Raw genomic sequence first — 19,048 nt, forward strand, 5'->3', positions numbered from 1 at the left:
CCCCTTTTTTTTTTTTAAATACTCTTCTCCCACCATGTTCTTTCTTATAGGGGTTTAAAAAGCTAAAGCCTAAGTGTCACCTTATTAGTTCTTCCTATCGCCCTTTTAAAGTGTGTGATTAGGTAGATGATCCTTATGCACTAAGTCTTCCTCAGGAATTTTTGAGCCCACTTAATTTATGAAATAAATCTTGTACTTTAAAAAACAATTTACTGATTTAAGAGCATGGCCTTTATTGAATTCTTTATAAATATTAACCAAAAGGAAAATGGAAAAGCAGTAGATAGTAAAGAGTGCTATTATACATATTTTTATATATTTAGCATCTTGCTTAGAGCCTATGCATAGGAGGTACTTGGCAAATGTCTTTTAAATTGAACTGTTGGTTGTTGAGAAATTACTTTCTAGGTCTGTTCTTTGCTGTTCAACTATCTGATTACAGACAAACATACATTTCTGGGCTTTAGGTTTTTTTCTCTCTCAAATAAGAGAATAGCCTAAGACTCTTAAAATGTCTCATTGTTAAGTACTGTGAAATTTCTATATCGTTTTTAAAAAATTATTCTTTGTCTTGTTATATTTTGTACATTCTTAAAGTTGAGATACATGATCCCTGCCTGAAAAAATGCTTTGCTTATTTCTTTTTCGTAGGTGATATTTGTCTCTTAGAGTTGCTACTTCCTCATCTTTCTTCATTGAGGTTTATGATGTATACAACAAAACAAATCTCTAAAAATCTTTATTAATCATATTTTATAGGAGCTTAATTAAGATTCTTGTGGTTGGTTGGCATTGCTCTTTTTTAAACATAAATATAGTAGTGACTAATTACAGATAGCATAAACTATTGGGTCGGGGAATATGTTGTTCAATATTTTATTATGATCAAAGCAAGAATATGATTCTGAATAATATACAAAATTAAATTTAATCATACCTCCCAGCTTTCCTCTTCGGTAAAACAGTCTGGACCGGTCAACTCAGTCAGTTAGAACAAGAGCTAGAAGGTCAGGGTCATAGGTGTGAACAGTATACTGACAGAAGCGAGGGTCTAACGCACAGAGGGACATTCAGGTGGCTTGTCGGACTGAACTGTTTTAACACCAACCTGAACTCCCGACAGTTAGCACACTGGTGGGGTGAGTCTTACAAGACGGTAGTGTGTGAAGGCTGAATGCAACTCAAGCCCATCTTGGAGGAAGAACACAGTGAAAAATGTTCATATTCTAGGGAAAATGTATCAATAATGTCACTTTTGTATGTGATGAGCAATATACTGGCAAAGCAGGGTGATGGAAGAGGCGGGGCCCGATTTCAGAGTCCACAGCCTTTGTTGCAGTGCGACACGGAGCGAGCTTACCCTCTGAGGCCGATTCCTCATCCATCTGTAGTCCAGCAACGATTCCCCCCTACCCCCCGTTTTCTCTGTCAAGGTTAGACGAGTTACTACATGTCTATGTGATTCGTAACGCAGTCAACAAAACTTAGTTTCTTCATCTCCTTCAGACTTTTCCCAACTTTTCCTTTTTCTTTCTGATCTTCCCGACCATGACTCCAACATACATTTAAAAAAAACCCAACTTTTGTATGAAAAACTTTCAGACACACAGAAGAGAACCAATGACAGTACAAGGAACAACCATATACCTGTTACATGATTGAACAGTTATTCATATCATCTCATATTTACTCAATCACTTTTTTCTCTCCTCCTCCGTCTCTCTCCTTTCTTCCTTTTCTCTCCTTATGTTTTCTCATTGTTGTCGTTGCTGACATGGTGACATTAATTTTCTCTTTTGGCTGTAGATATTATTTATGTCTTCAACTTCGGCAGGACATAGTTGCAGGACGTCTGCCTTGTTCCTTTGCAACCTTAGCATTACTAGGTTCTTACACCATCCAGTCTGAGCTGGGCGACTATGACCCAGAACTCCACGGTGCGGATTACGTTAGTGATTTTAAACTGGCCCCGAATCAGACCAAGGAACTTGAAGAGAAGGTCATGGAGCTGCATAAATCATACAGGTAAATATGCCTCCAGGGTTTGTTCTGTGTTTGTTTTGGCAGTAAGTTTAAACCCTTGACCTGGTATTGATTCAGTATTTGCCTTAGCGGGAACTGGTGCCATAGGAAGAGTCGGTATAAGCTTGATTCCGTCCCAGGTCTTTGGGTAAGTCGTTTAAAGTTCTCTGAACTTCAGTTTTCACATCAGAGTAATGAGTGTTGCATTGTAGGAGAAAACGAAATGAGGTAATATGTGCAAAGCACTAAGCACAGTGTCTCTGGCACATAGTAAGTGCTCAGTAAATGCTAGCTATTATTATTATTGCCTTACCTAGTAATTTTTCCAAATTTTAAACTTATGCTGTATTAGGTGTCTTGTGATCCTTAGTGCAGAGGTTTTCAACTTGGGGTCTATGTTCATGGGTAGACTTCAGAGGGCCCATGAAACCCCTGAAGGTGTATTTTAAAGTCTTTATTAAATTTACTGGGTTTTTTTTTTCATGGAAATATTGATGATGTTGAGAGGTATCATAGCACATTTATCAAGAGCAAGGGTTTATAGTTGCACTGAGCTGGGTTACATTCTTGGCTTTGTGTGGTGCTACCCTTGGGACTTCGGGTCATTCATTTAATCTCTCTGAGCCTCAGGTTTTTTACATGTCTGATAGAGATTATTTACCTCAGAGGAAATAGGGTGGTTGATAGGGTTAGAAAAGATAAGGTTTGGAAAAACTTAATATAATGTCTTACACATAGTAAACATTCAATAAATATTAGCTAATAGTAAAGTGCCAGGATAATTTGTGTTTCTTCTACCATACATCCCATTGTTATTTTAGTGACTTGCTATGCTAAATTTTGTAAGCTACCTTAGTCTACTAAGGCAAATGTCTGATCTTGGCCTTGAGTTAGTACCTTGAGTTATGTTGGTATGAATTACATTATGATGTTCCAGAGGGTCACACTGAGAAATCGGAACAATCTTTTTATTTTTTAATTTTTTTTTGTTTGTTTTTCAAGTACAGTTGTCTGCATTTACTCCCCACCACTCCCCCCGACCCTAGTCATCCCAGAACAGTCTTTTTTTTTTTAAGATTTTATTTACTTTTAGAGAGAGGGGAAGAGAGGGAGAAAGAGAGGGAGAGAAACATCAATGTGTGGTTGCCTCTCACATGGCCCCCACTGAGGAACCGGCTGCAACCCAGGCACGTGCCCTGACTGGGAATTGAACTGGCGACCCTTTGGTTTGCAGCCCACACTCAATCCACTGAGCCACACCAGCAAGGGCCCAGAACAGTCTTAATAGGCTTTACATGATAGTAGCAAGTATTCTGTCTCACTGTTGAGCAATCTTGTTTTCCTTGGAGTGCTTCCAATTCATTAAGATGCTTCAAGTAAGAGAGCTTTAATTCAAGGTGCCCCAATTCTGGCTGTCTTATTGCCCCTGTAGGTTCTGGTATATCAGTCATGAGAACCACGAGGGATTTAAGTACACAACCTACAAAGCAGTAGTCTTAAAAGAACCACCCTACTCTCATGGGGTCATACTGTTTCCCCATAGTGCAAAGAGAACTGTGCACTAATATCAGGCCCCACTAAATATAGCGTTTGCAACTTGTTGGTGATTGTAAGTTAAGGATATTGCAGTGTCCTTAATTATATTTTAATACTTTCATTTACATTCTGATGATTCTAGAACTTTATATATATACATAAAATGTATTCACTACATAAATATATATAAAAGCAAGTAGTAGAAAGAACCAATCAGTTAAAAAATTTGATTTGTTAGAATGTCAGGATAGTAGGGGAATGCTTTTTATTTTCTAATAATTTAGAAATGGTTTTATGTCCTGGCTGGTGTGGCTTAGTGGGTTAGGCATCATCCTGCAAACCAGAAGGTTGCCTGGGCACGTGCCTGGGTTGCGGCCAGGTCCCCGGTTGGGGGCGTATGAGAGACAACCAGTCAGTGTTATCGCACATTGATGTTTCTCCGCCTCTCTTTCTCCTGCCCTTCCCCTCTCTCTAAAAATGAATAGATAAATAAATAAAATGATTTTATTAGTAGCATAATTTTGGGCAATCAGTAAAATAGTAAAAAAAATACATATATATTTTTTTATACTACTGCTGTGGAGTGAAACGGCAGATGGTGTCAGATTATGATCGATACCTTAAATCTGTCTCTGATGATTCCTTTAATGGTTATTTGATCATAATAGAATCTCAGGCTTGGGAGGACTTTATGGTCTAACTCTCATCTAATGCTTGCCTCTCCGTTGTAGTATTATTACACAGTCACCATAAGCTGCTAATTACTGTGTATCTATGATGTGCCAGATACTCTGCTAAGCACTTTATGTACAATGTCACATTTGATCTTTATAACCACCCTTTGAATTAGGCCAGCCTAGTGGTCTTCAAGGTTTTTTCACGGGGCGCATGCGGTCTAAGTTATCTTCACAGTAATACTGCGGCGATAGTTGCCTTCCCCGTGTTGGAGTGGGGGAAGCACAAACAAGGCAGCGACACCGAGCTAGTGGTCTTATGTTCTCCACCAACGTGCACCTTCATTTTTTAACTTGCAGTTAAAAATAAGATTAAGAGGGCCGGTTCAATTAGAAATTTTCTTGATGAGGCAATAGACAAGATGAGAATTGTATTAAATCTTCCGTACATGTCTATGTCAGGTTCTGCGTGATTAAGTGCGACGCACACAGAGAGCAGTCCCGCCGCGCAGGGAAGTGCAGCAGCCTTGAGGGAAGCGCCTGCGTAGTTGTTTGCAGGTGTGAGCTGCATTAGCCGCCTTTCTAATGAGCACCATTTTCACTTGAGAAAAATGACCACTATTATTCAGACTTGGTTATTTGGAAGTTGTTTTCTTAAAAACGAAGTTATTTTCTTAAAAACGTTAACTAACCTGGTACTTTTAGGGCACAGTGGCAGACACAAGGCCCGTGGGCCGAATCCGGGCCTCCACCTTGTTTTATCTGCCCGCACCTTCTTTCTACCCCGCGGCAGCGCGGAGCTCCTGCCCCCTACCTAGTTCAGGAGTAGTTACATTTATACAGCCCTAAAGTTACATTCGGCCCTTTGAAGGCAACCTTGAGGCTGTTGTGGCCCCCGCTGAAAATGAGTTGGACACCCCTGTTCAGGGTTAGTAAACAACGACAGTGTTTGTTGCTAATGCCAAAATTCAAGCTTTCAAGTGAAAATTAAAATTTTGGAAAATTTGTATTTGCCGCCATGATCTTGACAGGATCCAAATACTTAAAGGCTTTTCTGATGAAGTTGTGATGATTTTAATGAACGCGATTTATTTTCTTGTACAATGAAATGTCAACATTTGGAAATTTTGCATTACTCAGTGAATTAGTGTTTTTCAGATATGAAATGCATGCTGTGAATCATGCATGGGTGAAAAAGGTCCATTTAAAACATTCAAAATGCAGGATAGACCAATGGATTTAAGTAACACAGTATAAAAGTGTATTGATATGTTTTTAAATTTCACATTGCAAGTGACCTTTAAGAAAATGCCATTGTTGAGTTTTGGTGTCGTATCAAAGAAGAATGTTTTTAATTCTTAATCCTTCCTTTTCCAACTATGTGTCTGTGTGAGATCACATTAATATGTTATAATAAAATCAACATATTGCAACAGATTGAATGCAGAAGCAGATAGGAATATCCAACATAAGCCAGACATTTAAAATATGTGTAAATATGTAAAACAATGTCCATTTGTTACTACATTTTGGGAAAATATTGTTACTTTTTACACCAAAAGAGAGTGAAGGGATCCTGAGGTCAGAAACTTCGAGAACCACTGAGCTAGGTGATAAGACAGAAGCACGGGCTCTGGAGTCAGCCTGCCTCACTTTGAGTGCAGATGCCATTCCTCGTTAACTTTATGACTTTTAGTAAGTTACTTAAGTGCTCCAAGCTTTAGTTTTCCGACTTGATAAGGATGATGATATGAATTTTGTGATAGTTAAATCAGAAAATCCATGTAAAGTGCTTAGCATCATGATAGTATGTAGTGAGAATTCAGATGTTTGCTAGGATAGGAATAATTCTTGTCCCTATTTTATAAGTGACGAATGTGAGTTTGGGTTTAGAGAACCCTCTTCGGCACTTAACAGAGTCTAAACCCCAGGAGGCGAAACGATCTCAGAGGACAAATGGATATGGTTCTGCTGATGTTCTGTTAGGTATACAGATAGAAATTGAGCAATAATGGATCTCCCTGAATAGAAAATGTAGTAATCTGTCATTTTTGAATTTACTTGCTCCTTTTTAGAGCGATCGGCAACCCTCCCAAACAGAAAGCCAAATGGGAGTTTTAATTCTGTCCAACAACATGGTGTTTTAACCAATCCAAAGACACTTCTGCTTAGGCAGAAGCATTTTATTACACGTGAAGAGTACAGGCAAACGGCACCCTGCTCCTCAGATAAAGTAGAAGGCGACCACCGTATATGGAACCCTTAGTAGCGGCCCTTTGCCTAGATAGAGACTTTGAAGCTGTAATTACACTTTAAATTTACACTAGCAAATCAAGCTTTAAAATTAATTGCCCTCCATTTTATGGGTACTAGGAAGGTATGTAAACTTGTCAGGTATCCTCCTTAATTACTTGAGATCACAGCCCTTAATTAAGAGACGCAACACACATCATTAAAAGGCTGTCACATAACACTGGAACTCACTGAGTGGCTCTATATCCTGACCCAACTTGCTTAAAATAAATATGGAGAAACTTTGTTATAACTCTCCTTTTTAATGAGCTAGAGTTAACCAGTGCCAATGCTCCCTGGTTAGGTGCTCCGGTAAGCTGCAGTACTTTCAAGTAGTAAATTACTAGGTGGTACTTAATAATTCAAGACAGTAATCTTAATGGTTTAGAAGTATCTAATTGCTTCCCAGCTAATCTGTTACTACTTTTAAAAGTCTTGGAAAACTTGGGAAAAACCATAATCTTTAACATGTTAAGTTGAAAATAATTTAAGTTTAGTATGTAATACTAGATTTATAAAATATGTTATATTTACTTGCACAAATGTCTGTAGGTGATGGGATTATAGGAGATTTTTTTCTGTGCTCTTAATGATATTTTTCAAATTTTATACAATGAACATATATGATTTTTATGATCAGAAAAGGCTTCCTTAAACAGTTTTTTTCTGAAGCCATTAGACGGGGGTAGAGCAAGATAGTTTTCCGTGCGGAAGGGCGGTCTGGCTGGGGATATTCGGCCCTGGGCAGGGTGGGGAGAGAGTTCACAGGGGCGGGGGGGCAGCCTGGCACGAAAAGTCAGGTAGGATGAAGAGCGTAGTCATATGGGGTGCGTGGCGGTGATCGTCAGCGCTAGAAGAGAGTGAGAAAGGCGTGCGCGTGGGGCCAGGTCAGTGGCAGCAGTGAGAGACCGGTTACACACAGGAGGGTGACCGAATTCATGTGGCGGACATCCACATGGGCGGTACCAGATCCAGGGTGCCGAAGCCTGAGCAAGATGAAGACGGCCGTGGAAAAGGGGTAGCCTTACCCCAGGAGTCAGAACCCGAGTGAGGCAAGGAGGACAGCCACGTGTGGAGAGCAGCCCAGAAGGGGGAAGTCAGAGTCCAAGTGGGCAAAGAAGGCGTCCCTGTGGGGTCGAGTCAGTGGCAGCAATGAGAGACTGATTATACACAGGAGGGTGATGGAATTAGTCAATACATTAAGGGTAATAGGAGGCAGGTTTCTTACTGTCCGTAAAGGAGATACAAATTTTAGAGAATGAGAAACTAAAGGGAACCCTGTGCTACTGCATTAAAACTGGAGGTTCCAAAGTGAACTCATGGTTTCCGGTAGGTTGGTAGGTAGGTAGATACATACATACATACATACGCACACACATACACCCACATGTACACACAATCACACACATGCACACACAGGCACTGACATGCTCTAACTCTACTTTGTACCAAAAGGAGGTGCTCAAAAAATGATAGGAAATGGTCAGAAGGACACAGAATTCAGGTCAGAGAGAGGCTTCCACTGACCAAATTTGGAGCAGTTTAATCACACAATAAGTAAGGAAAATAATTTATTATATTGCATTGAATAAAATGAGAATCCATGAATTCACACTGATATAAATGAATGAGTAAATTGCAAGTTTGATAAGAGATGGGATATTCAAAAGGTTTCAAATGTTACCTCAGTAAATTTAATTTAAAAGAAAAAAATAATAGATGGAGAAAGGTTTCAAAGTACATTCCCACAAAGCACTTATTAATCACACAGAGATAGAGGAGAAGCCTGGCAGACATCAGCCATCACAATGAACATCTTCCGTGAAGGGACGGATTGAAACATGTTCCACCTGTTAGGGTGCACTGAGGATGCAGGGTCATTTCTGTGCGTTCCTGTCAAAGATGCAGAATCCGCATCAACTCATGGAGAAACGTCAGTCCCAAATGGAGGAGGCTTTCTATAGAATAATTGGCTTATGATCTTCCAAAGGTTAAGGTTATGAAACAAGGTGAAGGAACTGTTCCAGACCGAAGAAGATGAAAGAGGCATGAATTCAATGAAACTTGTGATGCTAAACTGGATCCTTTTGCTATACAGGACGTTTTTGAAACTGGCTGAACTTGAATGGGGGTTAGATGGTAGTAGTGTATTAATATTTCCTGGCTTTGACAGTTATATTGGGGTCATGTAGGGGAATGTCCTTATTTGTAGGAATGACACACACGTGGAAGTGATGGGTCAGCAGGTTGACAATTTACTCTCATGGTTCAGGAAAAAATTACTTGTATTATAGGTAACTTATTTTAAAGTTTCTATTTTTCAATTACAGTTTACATTCAACATTATTTTGTATTAGTTTTTGTGTTATAGGTAACTTAAGTTTGTGCATTTCAAAATTTGTTAAATTATATTATTTTCAACTTTTAAGGAAAGTTACAGTTTTAAAGTTAAAGATCTCTTTTTACTACCTGCCCATAATACAGTTCTAAAGGATGCTTACTCATAAAAGCATTTAACTACATAGTTTGAAATTTAAATCTGTATTCAAATTGATTGACCCCATTAAGGTCCGTTAGAGTTGGAGGAGTGAGTTTAGGGAAGATTTTGTCATGATTGCTTCACTTAATGTTTTAAAATTTGTCTTCAAATTCATGTGGTCTAAATTATTTCTCTTTTATGAGCTGCGTAAGCTGTATCACTGTACCATCAGAAACCTAAGTTTGCAATAATAATAAACATTTATATTTTACGAAGCAGTTTCACAACCATTATCTCATTTTGTCCTACCAGTCACGCTTATTCATTCAGCTCAGAGAAAAGTCACTGCCTGTTCTAGTCTCTGAAAGTAGGTATTATTATGATTCTTTATAGTTGGGATATTGAAGGAGACACCAGGTCACCACTTTTAAATGCAGGAGCCAGGACTCCAGTTCAAGTGATAAAACTTGAGTGCTGACTAGATCCTGCTGCCTTAAACAAGGAGTCGTAACTTGCCCATGACCATGTGATTCCTCAGGGCCTGTTTCTTCATCAGCAAATGCAAGTGTTGGACTCTGTAACCTTCCAGCTCCATTCCAGCTTCAAAATCCTAAAATTCAAGCCATCGATAATAGTAACGACAAAAACCATAAAATGACTGGAGTAACTAACCTTAATTATAAAAGTATTTAACCTATGTATGTGTGGGAGCAGGGAGACCACAAAACTTTCTTGAGATGTTTTTAATGACTTGAATATACAGACTTGTAAATGTCTTAATTTTTCCTTTCCTTTTTGTGTGTGTGTTCAATTTCAGATCCATTAATAAACAGAACTGGGATGTGATAGTGTAGTGCTTGCGAAAAGAAGTTTATTCAGGGAGGCTGAGACATTAACAAATCTGCTCCCTCTCTCCTGGGATGATTTTTTTTTTTTTTGGTTGTTCCGAGAAACCCTTTGTTCTTTTTAATGAGGGTAAAGACAGATGGGTTAGGAAGAGACGTTTTCGTTCTGCTAAATGAATAGGCCACTGCTGCTTTGTGTAGTTTGAGCCAGTCTTATGGGACACAGGCATTTCCATGGTTTCTCTTTGGGGGCGTGTGTGCATTATTGTTACTATGAAGCTATATTTGGTTGGTCTGAATTCTGCAGCATTAGGAGTGATGCCTTCCTCTCCAAAGCTCAACATGACTGCTCATAAGCACTTTTCCAAAGAGAGGGAAGTTGAAAAGGAGAAGGAGAGACCATCACAGTGCATGTTTAGGCAATGACACTGATTGTTTTCAAACAAGTCAAATTCATTATATGCCTAGTAATGAAGACATCTTAATAACAGAGAAAGCAGCCCCATTATCTACATGCTTCTATTAGCCAATTTATTTTGTTTAGATCAGTGGGCAGGAACACCATCTGTTACCAGAAATTTTCTTTTCATCAAGCCTGCCCCCATTAAGAGTTCAGTTAAGTAACTTCAGCTGCCCTCCTGTTTAATTTCCATAATAACTCAATTTAGGAGGATGGCGAGGAAAAGGCAGCTAAGAGGATATTGTAAATTGTACCATGCCCTCAGAGGATTCAATCTGGTCACCCCTTTAGGAGAGCAGGTAGTGGGCGGAGCTTAGGTGTGTTGGAGGAAAAGGCTGAGGAGAGGGAGGGGCAGAACTGATGGTAGATGAGGCTACTTTAAGGAAATTGTTTAGTAGGATTTAAAAAAAAAAACTTTTTCTGGTAGCTTTTTGGTGGACTTTTTGTTTCTTTAAGATCTCGTGTTTGAAGACATATTTCAAGAGTCATTTTCCATATTCTACTTCTAGAACTATGAATTATGTCTACATGCATATTGGTGTATATATGTTTATGTGTTTATATAAAATACAACATTATACAAATGTTATTGGAAATGTTGATGCTGTGGTACTGAAAGAGTTTTAAATTTGTATCCTCTCGAAGGTCCATGACTCCAGCTCAAGCTGACCTGGAATTTCTTGAGAATGCCAAAAAGTTGTCCATGTATGGTGTTGACCTTCACAAAGCAAAGGTAATGATAACTTTGGCCTTTATTCACATGCCTGTGTCATGGAACGCTTCTCACCAGCCTTCATCTGGGATGTTATTGTGAAACATTCTAAAGAGATAGGAATCCTTGTTAGAATTTTAAGTCTACAAGTTGAGTTGATCACACGTTATCAAGTATATAAATTGAATTACCCCTTTGCAGTTCCACCATCAGAGTTCAAGTTGCATGTCCAAGTCGCCACATAGATCAAAAGATATAGCACCTAGAGCAAAAGAAATTATGTTTCCTCAAAATGCAGATACATTTGAAAATGTAGAATGGCATCAACGCATGTTTCACAGCCAACGTCACTATGTCGGACTCACTTGGAGCGTTTGTTAAATATGCAGGTTCCCAAACTCCTCCCAGATTTATTTTGAATTATTTTGGAGGAGAGGCAAAGTTTCCAGATTTAATGAACATCCCAAACAATTCTGATCTATGCTTGAATCTGAGAACCATTGGCCGAAGGTAGCAGTTCTCAAAGCATGGTCTTTGAACCAGCTTTTAGCATCTCTAGGAACTTATTAGAAATGCACATTTTGGGCCCCATCCCAGAACTTTGCTGAATCAGAAACTTTGTGAATAGAGCCCAGCAATCTGCTGAAGCAAGCTGTTCGGTGATTCTGGTGCACCTGACACGAGCACTGGTGGCTCATTTGAGAACCACTGAGTTATGAAATTGGAAACTTGAGCTTTAATCCTGGTTCTGCTGAATACAACCTAACAGAATGAACACTTAAGGGAAGTCGCTTGACTTCTGTCATCTGCAGCTACTGAAATGGCTGGGAGGCTGAGGAGTTTCTGAGGGAAGGGGCTGGAGAGATGATCAGAGGTTCATTTAGAGGAACTTAACTAGGATGCATGAAGAGGGGACTCAAAACTATGTCCAATGAGAAACCAGCAAAGGAATAGGGATACTTAGCCCACAGAAGGGAAAATTGGGAAGACATAATGTCTGTCTTCATGTATTTAAAGGCTTGGTGTGTGAAATAGAGATTTTACGATCGTTCCAAAATGTAAAACTAGAGCCAGTAAAATGGAAACTACAGGGAAAGACTCTTCAGCTCAGTTTGATGAACTGTCTACCAGTCAGAGCTACTCCAAGATGGGATGGGCTACCTCATAAGGTAGTGAGGTCTTTCTCGCTGGAGGTGTTCAAAGATAGGCAGTAGAGTCACTTGGAAGGAATTTAGAAAAGGACATTCAAACATATGGTGGGTGATTGGCCTAAAAAGACCTTTCAGGCTTCTCCCAGCCTGAGAATCTGACATCTCAATCTTTTCTTTATTTAAGTTACATTAATTCTATTAAAATTTCATTGCATGTTAGTGGTTTTTCTTAAGATGTTACTCAGATTGTTTTGGGCTGAGTACTGTAACTTGAATCTATGTAATCTATAAATCTGCAAAGTGGATGGTAGGAAGACTAGTACATCAGGTCAGCCACATTTCCAGAACTGAAATTGTTTGGTTTTGCTTCTCAATTCCTGCTGGCGGCTGGTTGCTGATTCAGTAATTATCTGAAATAGACGGAGAAGTCAGCATGTTCCTTTCCCAAATGTAAAGCAAACTTGTTTCTCCAGAACATACAATTGAAAGTATAGTTGTACCCACATGTTTTAAGAACTTAAGAGGTCATCTTGTGAAAAATTCTCTGTTACACAGTCATTGTAATAGTGACTATGTAGTAGTGAATTGGGGCTGTATATAATTCCTGCTTCTTGATTGTGCTTACGTGTACACGTGTAGGCACTAATATGTTTCTCTACACTTAGTTCTGGGAAAGAAGTAGTCAAGAAGTATTTAACTCTAGGTGTTGATTACTTATCTAAATAACTAGTCATCTGTGGAGATTAACTTAGGTGAAATTTAGTTTCCTTGAAATGCAGATATAGTTGATTAACATATATTTAATTTCTAAAATTTTCTCTAAGAAATGTGTGAAGAGGTAAGGGGATTAGGAAGTACAAATAGGTAGTTGCAGAGTAGCCACGGGGATGTAAAGTACAGTATAAGAGATGGAGTAGCCAAAAAACATACACGCATGACCCATGGACTAGGACAGTGGTGTGGGGATTGCCCAAGGGTGTGGGGGGTGCTGGGTGCAGGGAGGCAAAGGGGGGAAAATCAGGACAACTGGTAATAGCACAATCCATAAAATATAATTAAAAGAAAAAAGTAAAATTTTCTTTAAGAAAAGATGCATGGAAATATGACTATATTTTATCTTACTGTTCTTTATAATTTAATTTACTGTTCTTTATAATCTTAAATTATAAGAATCTTAACATAATTATAAGAATCTGATTTTCTCACACTGAGCTTATATAGGAATAAAGTTAACTCCTTTACTTATTATGATTTTTGGAGGGATGTCCACTTTATCATTTTTTAAAAAAGAATTTTAATTGTGTGTGATGTTTGGTGGTCTGCATAGCTCTAAGCGCTGGCCTCCAGGAAGTCATGTGGTCTGCTGACTTAAACGTGTGTGTATAGCATATACGGCCACCACAGCTACTGTAGGAATTGTTTGCTGATTATGATATGGCAGCTTTGAGTATTTTAGAACTCAAAGGCCAGAATGAGAACATCAGTGTTTACTAGAACTTTCATACACAGACAGGCGTGGTACAAGTAAATTAGTGTCTCTTTTTGGATTATTAAGGAAAGCCTTTTTGGTGGCAGAGGCTCAGTTTTACAGGGAGGAATGTTGTAAAGGAAGGTGAGAGGCAAGCCCATGGATTGACATTTCCCGGTGGCTTTGGGAGGTGGTGGTGGTGGCTGTATTGCTTCTTACAGCGCATGATTCCTCCAGTGTGTAAGATATGTTCACGTCTACGTCTCTGGGACAAGAGAAAAGCCGATGTTCCCTCAGAGTCATAATAATGAATGAAATAATTTATGTTAACGATTGAAGGCGTAAGCCTAATGTATTTTGTTACTAAAATACCGTGAAATTCTTTAATTTGTCGGTCTAAACGAATCAAAATTGTTGTAAATCAGAGGCAAAGAATTTACTGGTATTTGTCATAATAAATTATGAATAACAGTGTAGGCAGGTAACAAACTTAATGTAAACATGTATTGAGTATGTTGTATTTGGGGTGATACAGAAATGATTAAGCTACAATTTTTACCCACCAGGACTGGACTGTAATTTTTCTAGTTGTTTTCCTGATTATAAAGGTGATATATATGTATATATAATTCTGTAATGTAATAATTATTAGTAATATGTATGTATGTATGTCTTATCCAAACATATTTGTATATACTTAGAAAATAGTTGGTAATCCTGGAAATTATCAAATTATTACTGGTTACTGTTAAGGAGTGTGGGAAGAAAGGGTAGGATTTTACTTTTATTTTACACATGTTTGTATTGTTTGAATTTTTTACACACATATATAAATTTTTATGATATTTAAATGTTTTTTAGGAAATTAACACACGTTCATTATAATTGGAAAGTATAGAAAACTAAAATAAAAATTGCTCATAATTGTACCACCTAAAAAATGCCATTGTTAACATTTTGGTATATTCATCTTTCTTCTATGTATATTTTTTATATTGTTGGGATCGAATTGTATATGCAGCTTTAACCTGCTTTATTTCACTTAACATTACAACACAACTATTTTCCCACTTGTCTCCCAAATTTTATGTAACTATTTTAATGGCCACATTTTATTTCACCAAAGGATGGACAATAATTTAACCCCCGTGCTCGCATACTTAGGTTATATCCAGCTGTTCACTCCTGTAACATTCCGAACATTTTCATGTATAAAGTATTTTCTGTGATGAATTATTTTCTTGGAACAGATTACAGAAATAGAATTATTGTGTCTGATTTGGACACTTAAAGATATTTGTAATAGGTAATAACGTTGATTTTTTTTTCATGTGGCAGAGTAACGACATTTTTACACAGACCAAATAGTCCCATGGGTTATGATTATTACTGTTGTGGTTGTTGATAGCTTCCGATTGTCTAGGAAGAGTCGACAGTGTGTTGAGCCCTTTGCTCAGGACTGAAATGCCCATGCCTTTCTCTTTCAGGACTTAGAGGGAGTGGATATCATCCTGGGTGTCTGCTCCAGCGGCCTTCTGGTTTACAAAGATAAACTGAGAATTAACCGCTTTCCTTGGCCCAAAGTGCTGAAGATTTCCTATAAACGTAGCAGCTTTTTCATCAAGATTCGGCCTGGAGAGGTACAGAGTTTGTGTTTCTTTCCTCCCGAGTCAAACGCAGACCATGTCGAAGACATCTCTTCCTTCCCACTTCCCTTGTTTTGTCTGTTAAGAGTTCTCTATAGTTAACGATGCAGGAGCCGATGCTCTGTTTTCTGAGTCAGTCCCGCAATGCTTTTCCTGCTTACTACGGGTTTTGGGGGCATTCCTCTTTATGTAAGTAAATATACCATGGCCAGACGTGAAACTTGGATTGTTGACTCTAGGTAAAATCTTGATGGAAAATAGTTTTCAAATACCTTATTTTTCAGACCATAAGACACACCTAGGTTTTAGAGGAGGAAAATAGGGGGAAAATTTTTGAAGCAAAAAATGTGGTAAAATATTTAATAACACAAATAATATTTCACCAATGTAAATGTAAGCTACATTTGGACGATAAGACACACCCCCATTTTCCTCCCAAATTTGGTGGGGGGAGTGCGGCTTATAGTCCAAAAACACGGTAAGTAGAGTGAGATTTTTAAATTGGGGGGTTAAGTTATGTTTGTATCACCTATGTCTTACCTCATATAATTAAAATGCATTTGTATGTGTAGCTTCTAGTAGTTAATGGGAATATATTCTAGGGTCAGCTTCCAGATTTTTAGTAGAGTTATTTAACTTTGTGTCAGATAGTTCAGTTATTAGTTGGGGGCAAGTTTTAGGATATACTAGGATATACTAATGCTGGCCAAATTTAACTTTTATGTTAAAGAGCAGTCACGGTATAGTGGAAAATTGTTTAAGTAGGAATTAAATTTTTTAAAAAGTTCTAGCTCCTATTCTGCCACCTACTAAATAAAAGACCCTGGAGAAATCTAAAGCTCAGCTTCTTTATCATTCAAGGCAGGTAATACCTTCTCTGTCAGAGTTGAAGATCAAAAGAGATGACAGCTGCAAAAGATAGAAGCAGGAAAGCATTAAACTAATGTAAAACAGCTTCTGTGTGTATATCACCATCTGCTGGTGAAAATGCTTCATTATTTGAGCATCGAAATACTGAAGCATTAAAGGTCTCATAAGGATTACCATTGAAGCATTTATGTAGGACCATAATAATTTGCCTCTGCCTGTCACAGCAATCGCTATCTTCCAACAAAGAGTTTCAAATCCAAGAGTCACTTAGTCAACAGATACTAACTGATGGCATTCTTTGTGCCAGGCACTACTCCAGGGTGAGGAACAGTGAATGAAAGAGTCCCATCTCTCAACAATCTTACATTTTAATGTGGGAAGGCAGGGGATATATTTATATTTATATTTATATTTATATTTATATTTATACACACACATTTTAATAAGTTTGATAGTTGAAGTCTTCGGTTTCTTTAAATGTCAACTCTATACTGTATACTAAAAATACAGATTTCTTACTTTAAGAAAGCAATCAGAAACAACAGTAGGATTTTGAGAAGTGAAGACTTACGATTACAGTAGATGATTTAGAAGTAGCGTGGTTTAGTGGAAACCATGAAATTCTGGTTCTGCCACTTCATAGCTGTGAGACTGAGAAGTAACTTGTCTGACCTCAGTTTTCCGTGTGTAATACTTTCTCCTCATAGTGTTGTTGGCAATAATGGGCGCTAGGGATAAATGTTAGTTTCCTTTCCATTTTCAAAAGTATGCTTAAGGCAGAATCAAAGAAGCAAGGGCAGTGTTTCTAGTAGCCCTGGCAGGATATGGTGTGCTTCAGTCAAAGAGGTGTTGCGATAGTCCTGGCCGGTGTGGCTCAGGTCGTTGGAGCATGTTCCTGTAATCAAAGGGTTGAGGGTTTGATTCCTGGTCAGGGCACATACCTAGGTTGTGGGTCTGCTTCCCTGGGCTAGGCGTGTATGGGAGGCAGCCAATCGATGTTTCTCTCTCTCTAAAAAGCAATGAAAATAAATGTCCTCTGGTGTGGATAAGAAAAAAGAAAAGAGGTATTGAGATAGATTAACGATCAACCAAAAGAAAAAAAGAGGACACAATAATTCAAGAATTGATCTGAGCCAAAATCTTTAATCTTTAGGTCCTATTACAAAAAAAAAAAGGACTGCGTAATAATATTGATTGATTAGGGGAATCATATCTATCATGTTCCCTGAGCATCGAGTAGTCTAGTATCCCAAGTGCAGATGGTGACTGAGGAAGAGCAGTGTCTGGACAACTGAAAGGTGACTTAATTATGGCTCAGAAAAACGTGCTCTGTGTGCGTGTGTGCTTCTGAACAAAATAAGATGTATTCCCTGGCTTCCTTGTTGTGGAAAAAGTGACCTCAGCGAGTAAACTTTTTGTAAGTAGGAAAAATTTCAAATATTTTATGTCTTTAGGAATGTTGTTTTTATTCTTCATGACCTTTTCTGTAGCACAGTATTTCTCTGGTCCTGTATCGCTGTAGTCAAATAATCCTTTCTGTTCTATATTTATCTGTGTTTCTATAGCAAGAACAGTATGAAAGTACTATTGGATTCAAACTTCCCAGCTACCGAGCAGCTAAGAAATTATGGAAAGTCTGTGTAGAGCATCACACATTTTTCAGGTATTCTTCTCACTTAAGTATTTTTCAAGGATAAATTACTTAGGCATGTTTCTATTTTAAGCCTGCTATTAAAATTCCCTTCTTTGTACGGCTGGCATTCTTTTATTTAGCTCAGGTAAGATCATCTTAAGCAAGACTAAATGAGTCCATTTCCTTGGGGTTGAAAATCATGCCTCAGCATTCCCAGAGCACCTTTCTGTGTACGGTACAGGAGGAGAGAAGTGAGGACTAGGAACCTGTGTTTACTAGGGGCTCTGTGGTCGCCCTCACTGGAGCTGAAATCAGTCCTTTCAGGAGGAGGTACCTGGGACTTACCTCTGCATGCAGTCTCTCTAAGCAATAATTTCCTTTCTGTGGGACGTTTACTGGAAGGTTAAAGGTATGAAACTGATCATCAGCTTGGCCCTAACCAACCCCAGAAAGGGAGCACAGAGAACCATCTTTGAAGTCCAGTTGTATCAAATAATCAGGAGGTAGAAAAAAGTTTTTATCTCCTCTGGTTTTCAAGAGGCCGTATCATTAACCCCCTGTACTCATTTACCAAGCATTTTCTCTGTGCTTCCCCTTTGTGTAGGGAGTGTACTAGGCACGGAGAATATACCACAAGAACATAAATTCTAGCAGAAAATACAGACCATAGACAAATAATTACTTGTACTTGTTTTTATTGTCAGCTTGCCTTTTCAAGAAAATTTCTGTTATTGTGGAAAATTGCATTCATAACAACAGTAAAGAGAATAGTATAATGAACTCACCAGGTACCTGTCACCCAGCTTCAGTAATTATCACCCCAAGGCCAGTCTTGTTTTATCTATAGCCCCACCCAGTTCTTCCCACTGCTTCCCAGATTATTTTGAAGTAAATCCAAGACCTTATGTCATGTCATTCATGAATAAATTTGACTGCATGAATGGCTCTCAAGAGAGAGAGTCATGATATCTTTTCCTTCTGTTTGTAACTTCATATCATACTTAGCGCCATAGCACAGTGGACAGGAAGAGAAGTCAGGGAAAATAACACTGATTCTCATTTCAAAATAAAACATGGGGGTACATTTTATATCCAGTTAAAGAATCTTAATTATTGGCATTAAGATATTTCTTTATGCTTTCATCTTCCTCTTTTTTAAAATCAAACCAAGAAAATAGAATTTTGAAAAAGGGTAAGGAAAAATGAAAAAAGTTATTTTGAATGTTTAACATCTATGGTATATATTTTAGCTGCAGCCAA

The 19,048-nt window shown here is 38.2% G+C and overlaps 1 protein-coding gene across 18 annotated transcripts in view; it reads left to right on the forward strand.

Moving 5' to 3' along the window:
- EPB41 (erythrocyte membrane protein band 4.1) overlaps positions 1-19,048 on the forward strand; it is a 170,095-nt gene that overhangs the window by 97,583 nt on the left and 53,464 nt on the right. For all 18 annotated transcript variants that reach the window (XM_053921161.2, XM_053921159.2, XM_024554468.4 and 15 more), the window contains 4 exons: positions 1,807-2,025; positions 10,954-11,041; positions 15,127-15,279; positions 17,721-17,818. In XM_053921161.2, coding sequence (XP_053777136.1) covers positions 1,807-2,025; positions 10,954-11,041; positions 15,127-15,279; positions 17,721-17,818 — 558 coding nt within the window. The remainder of the gene's footprint in view (positions 1-1,806; positions 2,026-10,953; positions 11,042-15,126; positions 15,280-17,720; positions 17,819-19,048) is intronic.

This window comes from Desmodus rotundus, chromosome 3 (genome assembly GCF_022682495.2).
Source record: "Desmodus rotundus isolate HL8 chromosome 3, HLdesRot8A.1, whole genome shotgun sequence".
Classification (NCBI taxonomy): domain Eukaryota; kingdom Metazoa; phylum Chordata; class Mammalia; order Chiroptera; family Phyllostomidae; genus Desmodus; species Desmodus rotundus.